The sequence below is a fragment of the Ranitomeya imitator genome, chromosome 7, assembly GCF_032444005.1.
Source record: "Ranitomeya imitator isolate aRanImi1 chromosome 7, aRanImi1.pri, whole genome shotgun sequence".
NCBI classification, from domain to species: domain Eukaryota; kingdom Metazoa; phylum Chordata; class Amphibia; order Anura; family Dendrobatidae; genus Ranitomeya; species Ranitomeya imitator.
In genome coordinates, this window is record NC_091288.1 from 210,569,395 (window position 1) to 210,582,730 (window position 13,336).

At 46.4% G+C, this 13,336-nt stretch overlaps 1 protein-coding gene across 1 annotated transcript in view; it reads right to left on the bottom strand.

Moving 5' to 3' along the window:
* The window catches only part of MYO15A (myosin XVA), an 86,400-nt gene that overhangs the window by 26,482 nt on the left and 46,582 nt on the right, over positions 1-13,336 (bottom strand). The window contains exons 31-41 of the mRNA XM_069735648.1: positions 11,837-12,025; positions 10,577-10,689; positions 9,042-9,133; positions 5,332-5,452; positions 2,615-2,670; positions 1,760-1,927; positions 1,304-1,379; positions 1,048-1,195; positions 810-942; positions 417-525; positions 159-280 (exon numbers count right to left, since the gene is read on the bottom strand). Coding sequence (XP_069591749.1) covers positions 159-280; positions 417-525; positions 810-942; positions 1,048-1,195; positions 1,304-1,379; positions 1,760-1,927; positions 2,615-2,670; positions 5,332-5,452; positions 9,042-9,133; positions 10,577-10,689; positions 11,837-12,025 — 1,327 coding nt within the window. The remainder of the gene's footprint in view (positions 1-158; positions 281-416; positions 526-809; positions 943-1,047; positions 1,196-1,303; positions 1,380-1,759; positions 1,928-2,614; positions 2,671-5,331; positions 5,453-9,041; positions 9,134-10,576; positions 10,690-11,836; positions 12,026-13,336) is intronic.

The following is a 13,336-nucleotide window of genomic DNA, read 5'->3' on the forward strand; positions in this document are numbered from 1 at the left end:
TTTGTACCAATTTACATTTTAAATTAATTTTTTTTTTAAAGATGGCTGCCAATAGAAGGCTCGCCACTTTACATCCCGCCAGTCTGCAAAAAGCTGCAGAACGGCAATGGCGGCCATATTGGTTTACACCCATTTTTCGTAAGTGGCGGGTATCGCACCTCTTTCCTGATGTGGATCCTCCATGACACGTTGCTGTAGGTGTAAAACTCCTCGCTATATTGCCGATGCAACTGCGTCTGGATGTTCTCCTGCTCCTCTGACAGCTCCCGTGAGACGGATACTGAGAGGCAGAAAAAAAAAAAGATTACAAGAACTCATACCTGCTCTGTCAGGGGGGTATGAAAGTTATCGGGGTCTTCCCTTCCTGTTTTGTGTGACATTCTGTTACATTGGCATGCCCAATATATAGGCATTACCTGCGGGAGCTGTGGTGGGCCTCACAGCACTGATCGGTGGTGGGCTGGCGGACTTCTTCTGCTTAATGCTTGGGACGGGTTTTACCAACGCGATGGTGTCTCTGGAAGCCTAAATTATAAGTAAAGATCAAAAATGGTGGATATAATCACTACAGAGACTTTTTAAAGTGCGCCTCCATATTTTAATTTTCAGGACCAAAATGTTCTGCATATTAAATCCACTGCATGATAAATGTATAGATACCTGCAGCCGCCACTAGAGGGAGCTTGAAGGTTGCTTCCTATGCAATTCAGTATGCAGTAAGCTCCTGAGCTCCCCCTAGTGGCGACTGCGGGCAGACAGGATTTTAGTATGACTGTACTTGCAGCTTTTTCATAGAGCATCTATTGTACCTTAGGAACATAAGACATATTGGAGACAGGCGAAGGTCCCGCAAGTGGTCGATTAGACATTTGCCCCTTGAGTATCTTCAAAGCTTCTTCATGTGGGTCCAATTTCCTTCCAAAAATTTTAGGTGGCTCCTTCCTATAAAGATGACACCTATTAAAATGCCATTTATTGGACCGGTTTGCAATGCGCAGCCATTCTGGGAGTTGTAGTTTCATCACTAGTTGAACATGGTTGACTCACCTTACCGGAGCGGGGGCCGGTCTGGTCCCACCTGGCTGCTTGTACTGGTTTATGATATCTTTAATGTTGTGCGATGGTTCGGAAAAATGTTCTGAATTTAGGGTGCTGTGATGGATGAGATCCTCGGGACGCAGCTGACTGGAGGGGCCTGCAATGGCAACGTTATTTATAGGATTGGCAGACAAGGCAATGGCTGCCGAGGACCCCCTCACCCCTCACTATGATGTCCATATAAAAAGGAAACGGGCGTCCTCACCAGGCGTGTGATGGAAGGAGCTCTCCCGGGTTGGGGATCTTCGGGTCCGGTAGGGAGATTCATTTTCGACGTTCCTCTGGGTTGCAAATGAAAAAGTAGAATAAAAAGGGTTTTCCAGAACTTTGATATTGTTGGTATATAGTTAGGCTAGGTCATCAGTGTCAGATCGACGGGGGTCCTACACCCGGTAACCCCACTAATCAGCCATTTGCAGCGCCAGTGTACAAAGCTGTGATGCCACAGCTCCATACACCATGTAGTGGCCATTCTTAGGTACTGCAGCTCGGCTCCTATTGAATTAAATGGGTGCTGAGCTGCAGTACCCTAGATCGGCCACTAAACTATCAGCGCTGCACAGCCAGCCACCATAGGAGGTGCAAACAGCACCCCCACCAATTAGACATTGATGACCCATCTTATTAATAGATTATCTATGTATCAATGCTTGCCACTTACCTGGCTCGGTGCCCCAGTCCTCGGCATCGGAGCTACGGTAGGAGTCACCCTGTAAGAACTGGCTCTGCTGGACGGAGTCTTCATGCCTTGTTTCGGACTACTAGATACAGAGGAATTGCTGACCATTTGCTGCTGCAGAGCCATCGCCTGCATGGTCATCTGCTGGGCCTGGAGATTAGGAGATAGAAAAAAATAATAATTTACCTTTAGTCACTCGGTCACTTACCCTTTAGTCACTCGGTCACTTACCTACATACAAGTACACGCGGACCCTGCTCTGCTTTCCTGTATACAGGGCTGCTGCAATAATTAAACCCAACTCTCCAGAAGTTAAAGTGTTAGTCTTCCTTTTTACAAATGGATATTATCAGATAGTCCACGTAAAAACAATCACTTTTGCAATTTACTGCTTATTAAAATTTGCAGCCGTTTTGGAGATATTAACAATTTTCTTTTGTTTACAGCTCGTTGCCTAGGAGACCGACCACTGCTGGTTTCTAGCTTGTAAGCACTGAGCGGGATTAAGAGGCAACAGCGTGCTCTGGCGACTCTGACTGGCTTCAAAACAGTGCTCACGAGTTCACTAGGAAAGAGCTTGTCAGCGCCGCGCGTGTGCTGCAGCGGTGGTCGGTCTCCAAGGCAATGAGCGGTAAACAAAAGAAAAATCTTAATATCTTAAGAACGATTGAAAATTGTAACAAGCAGTAAATTGCAAAATAGCTTGCGTTTACAAGCTCTGTCCGACAACGCCCATTTATAAAGATGGATTTAAACCCTTTAAAGGGGTGGTCGCCTTTTCAGAAAAGCTTTTACTACAGGCTCCATTAGCAGATATGTCTGGATGGAGGTACTCACCAGTAACATGGCCTGCTGGTTGATATAAGCTTGTTGTTGAGCGTACATGCTTTGCTCTACAGAAAGAAATGAAGGATATGTGAGCATACAGTATCTATAATATAACGCTGGGAGCGTCACTCTGTCCGAAGCCTTTATAGACTGCGCAGGCGCAAGCGCCGGCGCAGTCTGGCCCCCACAGAGTAATGCTCCCAGGAGATCGCGGTATGCGTAAGCACTGAACGCATACCGCGATCTCCACCGGACAGTCAGGGTCCGCCAGGAGGGTGAGTATATTCACCTTTCCCCGTTCCAGCGCTGCGTGCGGCTCCGTCTCCTGGCTCCTCTGCTGTGACAGTTCAGAGGGCGCGATGACGCGCTTAATGCGCGCCGGCGCCGCCCTCTCACCAGTCACAGGCAGAGGAGCCGGAGTGTGTCTTCAAGAAAATGGCGCCAGAAAGCGCGGACTGCGCAGGCGCCGATTCCTGCTGCCGGAATCGGCAACCAGCGCATTCCGCGCTTTCCGGCGCCATTTTCTTGAAGACACACTCTGGCTCCACTGCAGGTGTGTCTTCAAAAAAACGGCGCCGGAAAGCGCGGACTGCGCAGGCGCCGATTCCGGCAGCAGGAATCGGCGCCTGCGCAGTCCGCGCTTTCCGGCGACATTTTCTTGAAGACACACTCCGGCTCCACTGCAGGTGTGTCTTCAAGAAAATGGCGCCGGAAAGCGCGGACTGCGCAGGCGCCGATTCCTGCTGCCGGAATCGGCGCCTGCGCAGTCTTCGCTTTCCGGCGCCATTTTCTTGAAGACACTCCGGCTCCACTAAAGGTGTGTCTTCAAGAAAATGGCGCCGGAAAGCGCGGACTGCGCAGGCGCCGATTCCGGCAGCAGGAGGATGAAGAAAATGGGCGGAAAGGAATGGCGTAAGTAACAAATTGCTGTGGCATGAAGCTGTGACACTTCATCCCACAGCAATTTGTTATTTACGCCACCTGATTCCTTTCCGCCACCATTTTCTTGGTCCTGCTGCCGGAATCGGCGCCTGCGCAGTCCGCGCTTTCCGGTGCCATTTTCTTGAAGACACACTGCCGGCGCCATTTTCTTGAAGACACATTGCTGGTGTGTCTTCTAGAAAATGGCGCCGGAAAGCGCGGACTGCGCAGGCGCCGATTCCGGCAGCAGGAGGACGAAGAAAATGGGCGGAAAGGAATGGCATAAGTAACAAATTGCTGTGGCATGAAGCTGTGGCACTTCATGCCACAGCAATTTGTTATTTACGCCACCTGATTCCTTTCCGCCACCATTTTCTTGGTCCTGCTGCCGGAATCGGCGCCTGCGCAGTCCGCGCTTTCCGGTGCCATTTTCTTGAAGACACACTGCCGGCGCCATTTTCTTGAAGACACATTGCTGGTGTGTCTTCTAGAAAATGGCGCCGGAAAGCGCGGACTGCGCAGGCGCCGATTCCGGCAGCAGGAGGACGAAGAAAATGGGCGGAAAGGAATGGCGTAAGTAACAAATTGCTGTGGCATGAAGCTGTGGCACTTCATGCCACAGCAATTTGTTATTTACGCCACCTGATTCCTTTCCGCCGCCATTTTCTTGGTCCTGCTGCTGGAATCGGCGCCTGCGCAGTCCGCGCTTTCCGGCTCCATTTTCTTGAAGACACACTGCCGGGCCATTTTCTTGAAGACACACTGCAGGTGTGTCTTCAAGAAAATGGCGCCGGAAAGCGCGGACTGTGCAGGCGCCGATTACGCCAGCAGGAGGACCAAGAAAATGGCGGCGGAAAGGAATCAGGTGGCGCAAGTAACAAATTGCTGTGGCATGAGGCTGTGGCACTTTATGCCACAGCTATTTGTTACTTACGCCACCTGATACGGGGCATATACTATGGAGCATCTTATGGAGCAGCGTATGGGGCATATGGATGGGAGCAGCAAATTAAAGAACGGTGCCGCAGGATGGGAGCAGTACATGACAGAACGGGGGTGCAGGATGGCAGCAGCACATGGCAGAACGGGGGTGCAGGATGGGAGCAGCACATGACAGGATGGGAGCAGCAAATGACAGAACGGGGGCGCAGGATGGGAGCAGTACATGACAGAACGGGGGCGCAGGATGGGAGCAGCACATGACAGAATGGGGGCGCAGGATGGGAGCAGCACATGAAAGAACGTGGGCGCAGGATGGGAGCAGCACATGACAGAACGGGGGCGCAGGATGGGAGCAGCAAATGACAGAATGGAGGCGCAGGATGGGAGCAGCACATGACAGAACGGGGGCGCAGGATGGGAGCAGCACATGACAGAACGGGGGCGCAGGATGGGAGCAGCACATGACAGAACGGGGGCGCAGGATGGGAGCAGCACATGACAGGATGGGAGCAGCAAATGACAGAATGGAGGCACAGGATGGGAGCAGCACATGACAGAACGGGGGTGCAGGATGGGAGCAGCACATGACAGAACGGGGGCGCAGGATGGGAGCAGCACATGACAGGATGGGGATGCAGGATGGAGCAGCACATGACAGAATGGGGGCGCAGGATGGAGCAGCACATGACAGGATGGGGACGCAGGATGGAGCAGCACATGACAAGATGGGGACGCAGGATGGAGCAGCACATACCAGGATGGAGACCATATACCAATATAAATGCTCGCCACCCGGGCGTAGAACAGGTTCAATAGCTAGTATATATATATCTCCATACTAGTGATTTAGGAATTACTCTCACCACTACGGTGTGATCCTTCACCAGGCAAATTGGATTCTTCGGGCACGCCTGTGCCATCCCTGCCTCCTACACCTCCGCCCCCCTTCATTTTCTGGGACATCGCCGTCAGCTTTTCCAGATCCTACAGAGGAGAAGAAATGCAGGTAAGTGGCCTAAACCCAAACAGGGATGAGCTGGAACGTGATATCTGACAAAGAGCGAGATATGGGGGGGATCAGGTGTCAGCAGGAAACCATTGTGCCCATGTAAGTCCTGCCCGCCGGTACAACCATACAAAAATATTAGACAGACTATATGACTGTTATTAACGAGTACAGAAATCTTCATCAGAGTTGTTAGAAGTTCCATATCCCCATAACAACGCCTCCTGTTTTAGGCTACGTGCACACGTTCAGGATTTTTCGCGGTTTTTTTTTTTTCGCGATAAAGCCGCGAGAAAAATGTATACATTAAGCATCATATTATTAGAATGCAATCCGCAATTTTTGTGCACATGTTGCATTTTTTTTTCTGGAAAAAAACGCAGCATGTTCATTCTTTGTGCGGAATCGCAGGGATTCCGCACACATAGGAATGCATTGATCCGCTTACTTTTCTGCATAGGCAGCATCAATAGTAAAAAGTTGGTCACACTTGTCAAGCACTATGTTTGACAAGTGTCACCAACCTGTCAATCAGTTTTCCAAGCGATGCTGCAGATCGCTTGGAAAACGCGGGAAAACGCATGCCAATTCCGCATGCGTTTTACCCGCGGCACAGTTGCGGAAATTTCCGTGGCAATTCCGGACGTGTGCACATGGCCTTAATTTTGTTTATGTTATAAATCATTAAATTCAAATTAAAATACAAAACGTTCTAATATATCTCATCAGATAAATCTGCTTTCTCCTCCTGGACTGATCTTTTATTCTCAAAATTTTTAATTCACAGATAAAATTTGTCTTCGGTGCAACAAAGGTCTTTATTATTAAGGGAAAAAGAAATCCAAACCTACAGGGTCCTGTGTGACAAAGTGATTGCTCCCTAAACCTAATAACTGGTTGGGCCGCCCTTAGCAGCAACAACTGCAATCAAGCGTTTGCGACAACTGGCAATGAGTCTTGTACGACGCTCTGGAGGAATTTTTTACGCTCATCACTCATTAGAATTGTTGTAATTCAGCCATATTGGAGGTTTCCGAGCATGAACAGCCTTTTTAAGGTCATGCCACAGCATCTCAATCGGATTAAGGTCAGTACTTTGACTAGGCCACTCCGAGGTCTTAATTTTGTTTTTCTTAACCCATTCATAGGTGGTCTTGCTGGTGTGTGTTGGATCATTGTCCGGCTGCATATCCCAAGTGCGCTTCAGCTTGAGGTCACGAACAAATGGCCGGACATTCTCCTTCAGGATTTTTTGGTAGGACAGCAGAATTCATGGTTCCATTTACCACAGCAATTCTTCCACCTCCTGAAGCAGCAAAACAGCCCCAGACCATCAAACTACCACCACCATATTTTACTGTTGGTATGATGTTCCTTTTCTGAAATGCTGTGTTACTTCTAGGCCAGATGTAATGGGACATACACCTTCCAAAAAGTTCAACTTTTGTCTCGTCAGTCCACAGAGTTGTCTCTCAAAAGACTTAGGGATCATCAAGATGGTTTCTAGCAAAACTGAGACAAGCCTTTATGTTCTTACTAGATTGTGGCCCGATACGAACGCATCGGGTATTCTAGAATATGTATGTCCTCGTAGTATATGGACAATGATGATTCCAGACTGTGCCCGTCGCTGATTGGTCGAGGCAACCTTTATGACATCATCGTCGCCATGGCAACCATTAGGACATCTACGTCGATACTGTGCCCGTTGCTGATTGGTCGAGGCCGCAAGGCCTCGACCAATCAGAGACGCGGGATGTCTACGTCCTTTATGACATCATTGTCGCTGTGCCCGTCGCTGATTGGTTGAGGCCTGGCGGCATCGACCAATCAGGGATGTGGGATTTCCAGGACAGACAGACAGACAGACAGACGGAAAAACCCTTAGGCAATTATATATATAGATTGCTCAGCAGTGATTTTCGTCTTGTCTGCCATGCAGGACATTTTTGCCCAGTATCTTTCTTATGGTGAAGTCAAGAACACTGACCTTAACTAAGGCAAGTGAGGCATGGAGTAATTTGGATGTTGTTGTGTGGTTTTTTGTGTCCTCTTGGACGAGTCGTCACTGCTCTCTTGGGGAAATTTTGGTCTGCCGGCCACCCCTAAGAAGGATCACCATTGTTCCATGTTTTTGCCATATGTGGATAATGGCTCTCACCGTGGTTCGTCGGAGTTCCAATGCTTTAGAAATGTCTTAATAACCTTTTCCAGACTAGATCTCAATTACTTTTTTCTAATTTGTTCCAAAAAATTTTTGGATTGCGGATTGATGCCTAGCTCTTGAGTATCTTTTGGTCTACTTCACTTTGTCAGGCAGGTCCTATTTAAGTGATTTCTTGATTGAGAACAGGTCTGGCATAATCAGGCCTGGGTCTAACTTGTGAATTTGAACTCAGCTTCCCAAAGATGTGATAAACCACAGTTAATTTATATTGTAAAGGGGGGGGGGGGGGGTAATCATTTCTTTACACATGGCCCTGTAGGTTTGGATTTCTTTTTTCCTTTATATTGTGTTATCTTTGCCTAATACTTTCATTTTTTTGGTTATCTTAAACATTTAAGTGTGACAAACATGCAAAAGAGTAGGAGATCGGGGGCAAACACTTTTTCCCACAACTGAATAAAGCCCTGAATGATCCACTTGTATAAAAGCTATCAAAATCTTTTCAGCTGCAATTCCGGGATGGCACCCTGCAGCAGACAGTACATGGAGGGTGTAATAGGATACAGTAACACCATGTGCGGAGTGCACTGACCCAGTTCACTGTCTCACACACAGTCACAGAGATCTCCTATCTTACCTTTCTATATGATCAACATTTTACCGTTTACAGCCACACAAGATATCAAGTAACACTATCCTGCACTGATCTTGAGTTACACGGTCATTTCTTCTCTACTCACCTCCAGAGCTGCATGCAACAATCTCCTGCATTCCCTTTAAAGGGTTATTCCCATCTTCATAAATTTATGTTTTAGGATAAAGCTTGTAAAAATAAGGACTTTTACAATTTACTGTTTACTAAAATTTTCAACCGTTCTTGAGATATTAACACTTTTTTCTTTTGTTTGCAGCTCGTTACCTAGGAGACCGACCACCGCTTCTGTGCAGCTTGTAAACACTGCAATGAATATGGCCGGGATTAGGAGATACAGAAATTCTGGACAGATTTATAACAGTTCTTAAAAGAAAATAATTTATAAGCACTGCACATGTTTTTATGTTTTGCAGCGGTGGTCGGTCTCCATGGCAATGAGCTGTAAACAAAAGAAAAGTGTGAATATCTAAAGAACGGCTGAAAATTTTAACAAGCAGTAAATTACAAAAATGTTTGCATTTACAAGCTCCATCCGACAATATCCCATTTATGATGATGGGGATAACGCTTGAATTCTGGTTAAATAACCTATATATTCTCCCTGCTCTGTCTGCTGCAGGTAAGAAAATAAAACTCCATCCCCACAATGCCCCCAAGAGATAAGTTTCCCAGCACATTGCCAGCAGAATTCTGGATGCCCTGGACTAAATGCAAATTACTACATGGATATCATTTAATAACTTACCCCATTTCCATAAGACAGAACAGGATCAAACAGACTGTCTAAGTAATGATCCATGCCTTTCTGAGTAGGGGGCTCGCTGAGTGTGTCTGAGTCTGCTGGCACAAAAAAACATCAATTAAAATTCAATATGTTGCAGCACAATCTGATCATCTGTACATCATATGTATCTATGTATACACAAATCATAGGGTCTGGCCACAATGTCTACTAATTAAAGTTGCATTATAAATAATATAATTCTATTTACATGCAGACACCACTAGGGGGAGCTCACCACATACAGTTACATACAGCCACCACTAGGGGGATATCGCAACATATAGATTTATACAGCCACCACTAGGGGGAGCTCACAGGATACAGATATATACAGTCACTACTAGGGGGAGAGCACTACATACAGGGAGAGCTCACAGCATACAAATATGTACAGCCACCACTAGGGGGAGATCACTACAGATTTATACAGCCACCACTAGGGGGAGCTCATTATAAACATATTTATCCAGACACCAATTGTGGGAGCTCATTACACACAGATTTATACAGCCACCACTAGGGGGAGCTGACTACATTCACATTTATACAGCCACCACTAGAGGGAGCTCACTACATACAGATTTATGCAGCCACCACTAGGGGGAGCTCATTATAAACATATTTATCCAGACACCAATTGGGGGAGCTCATTACATACAGATTTATACAGCCACCACTAGAGGGAGCTCACTACATATAGATTTATACAGTCACCACTAGGGGGAGCTCACTACATACAGATTTATGCAGCCACCACTAGGGGGAGCTCACTACATACAGATTTATACAGCCACCACTAGGGGGAGCTCATTATAAACATATTTATCCAGACACCAATTGGGGGAGCTCATTACATACAGATTTATACAGCCACCACTAGATGGAGCGCACTACATATAGATTTATACAGTCACCACTAGGGGGAGCTCATTATATACAGATGTATACAGCCACCACTTGGGATAGCTCACCACATACGGATTTATACAGCCACCGCCTGGGGAACTCATTACATACAGATTTATCCAGACACCAATTGGGGGAGCTCATTATATACAGATTTATACAGCCACCACAAGGGGTAGCTCACTACATACAGATTTATACAGCCACCACTAGGGGGAGCTAGATTTATACAGTTAGCATTGAACTGTTTGGTGGAGTAGATGCAGTATTAGGCTGCCGTCACACTAGCAGTATTTGGTCAGTATTTTACATCAGTATTTGTAGCCAAAACCAGGAGTGGGACAATTAGAGGAAAAGTGTAATAGAAACATATGCACCACTTCTGTATTTATCACCCACTCCTGGTTTTAGCTTCCAAATACTGATGTAAAATACTGACCAAATACTGCTAGTGTGAAGCCGGCCTAAATCTGTGTTCAGTGAGCTCCCCCTAGTGGCAGTTGCTTTCCATACATGGCCCTTGCATCCATTACCTTATTGAAAATGGTCACTGCAGACATAACATGCAGCCTTATCACAGTTTTCCTCACCGTGGCTGTAATAACCCTCTGACTCTGGGACCCCCTGCGGAGGTAGAGATGGCGCTTTCATCATGGGCGGAGGAGGGACATTTTCTTCAATTTCAGGCTTGCTCTCAAATACTCTGTGAAATACAGACACGGTCTTAGGCCGGTTTCACACGTCAGTGGCTCCGGTACGTGAGGTGACAGTTTCCTCACGTACCGGAGACACTGACTCACGTAGACACATTAAAATAAATGTGTCTCTGCACATGTCAGCGTGTTTTCATGGACCGTGTGTCCGTTTGAAAAACACGGAGACATGTCAGTGTTTGTGGGAGCGCACGTATCACATGGACCCATTAAAGTCAATGGGTCCGTGTAAACACGTACCGCACACGGATGCTGTCCGTGTGCCGACTGGGTACCACACGGACCGTGCAGGAGACAGCGCTAGAGTTAAGCGCTGTCCTCAGCGTGTGGTGCTGAATCCAGAATTCATTCCTTCTTCCCAGCAGCGTTCGCTGGAGAGAAGGAATGAAAAATCAGGGGGTTTTTTGTGTGTGTGTTTAAAATAAACTTCTCGGTCACCCCATAGGGGTGGAGCTGCATATTCATCACTGTAATGTACGGCACCACGTGACCGCTCATACAGGACAAGCTGCGACGCTGAGAGGAAGCGTTGAGGGAGCTGGGTAAGTATTTTAATGCCAGCGTGCGGGCGCACAGGGGGAGGGAGGCGGGAGCTGACTGTGAACTTTATTTTAAACACACACAAAAAAAAAACCCTGATTTTTCATTCCTTCTCTCCAGCGAACGCTGCTGGGAAGAAGGAATGAATTCTGGATTCAGCACCACACGCTGGGGAGAGCGCTTAACTGTAGCGCTGTCTCCTGCACGGTCCGTGTGGTACCCAGTCGGCACACGGACGGCACACGGCTGCTGCACGTGTGCCACACTGATGTGCCACGTGAGCACACGGACACACAGACACGGATAACTCCGGTACCGATTTTTCCGGTACCGGAATTATCTGGACGTGTGAGACAGGCCTTACAGAGAAGCCCATGTCCTGACAAAACTCTGTACTAGAGCATGCTGCATTGAAAACAAGGGGCCACAAATGGCAGAAAATATGCATTGCTTGTAGAAAATTCACCAGCAGCATTTTTGCTACAAAAAAAATGACAAAAAAGCAGAATGAAAAATGAACATTAAAAAGGTTTTCTTAAAATCTCCCTTTATTATGTGTGAAAGTGGCAGCCAGTCTGCACCCAGTACGATACGTACAAGCTGCGTCTTTCCACGTTCTCCTGAGCTGCTTCCGAGGTGATGAAATAAGACTTCTGCTTGGGAAACTCTCTGGGTAATTCCACATTAGAGATCAGATCAAGGACGTAATCGTGTCCGGCCAGTTCGGACCATTGCCCGCCATCCTTCATACATACCGACCATCCTCTCCATCCTTCCATCACCCCCCTGCAAGAGAAAGAAACAGACATTCACTTTTACTATCAATATTCAGAAATTTCAGAAATGTTTTCTAAGGATTTATACAGCCACCACTAGGGGGAGCTCACTACATATGGATTTATACAGCCACCACTAGGGGGAGCTCACTACATACAGATTTATACAGCCACCACTAGGGGGAGCTCACTACATATGGATTTATACAGCCACCACTAGGGGGAGCTCACTACATACAGATTTATACAGCCACCACTAGGGGGAGCTCACTACATATAGATTTATACAGCCACCACTTGAGGGAGCTCACTACATATGGATTTATACAGCCACCACTTGGGGGAGCTCATGATATACAGATCTATATATCTACCACTAGGGGGAGCTCAAAACATACATATTTATACAGCCACCACTTTGGAGAGCTCACTAAAAAACAGATTTATACCATCACCACTAGGGGCGCTCACTACATACAGATTTAGATAACCACCACTAGGGGGAGCTCACAACATACAAATTTATACAGCCACCACTAGAGGGAGCTCCATACAAGTGTTCCTAAAAGAGCATGCTGGCTCTTGCAGTTAGCTATTGTTACAGCTTTGGAGAGTGCATGGTACAAAAAAAATGGCATTAATATTGCTGCAGTTTTTTTTAGTGGCCAGTAGATGGTACTTTAGGATATGATAGTTGAGTGTAAAAATAGCAAATATTATATATATATATATATATATATATATATATATATATTTACTAGATGGTGGCCCGATTCTAATGCATCGGGTATTCTAGAATATGTATTTATGTATGTATATAGCAGCCACATAGTATATAGCACAGGCCAAGTAGTATATAGGAGCCATGTAGTATATAGCAGACAAATACTATGTGGCCTGTGCTATATACTATGTGGCTGCTGTGAAGAGCAGAACAAAAATGATTACCTCAATGAACAAAAATATAAAAAAAAGAATTTGTGATAAATATTGACCTGTCCATTCAAGGACATTTTAGCTATAGTATGAAATCCTGTTTTTCTTGTCTGTGGAATTGCCTTTGTACTGTTTGTTGTGAAACTGCCGCCCACGAAACTGTTTTCTTTTCTTTTCTTTCTTTCCTGTTTTGTCTCTTTGTTTAAACATGCAAAACTTGTATAACCACTAAACCTACTGAAACAACTATATAAAGAAGGGATAGCACATTGAAGGCAGGCGTGCTTCAGAGACTTCCCAGTGATACACTATACAAGACGTGTCTTGTGTATTATTTCTGGTGATTCCCCACTTCCAAAGGCTGCTCCGACTGAGTGTGATCCCG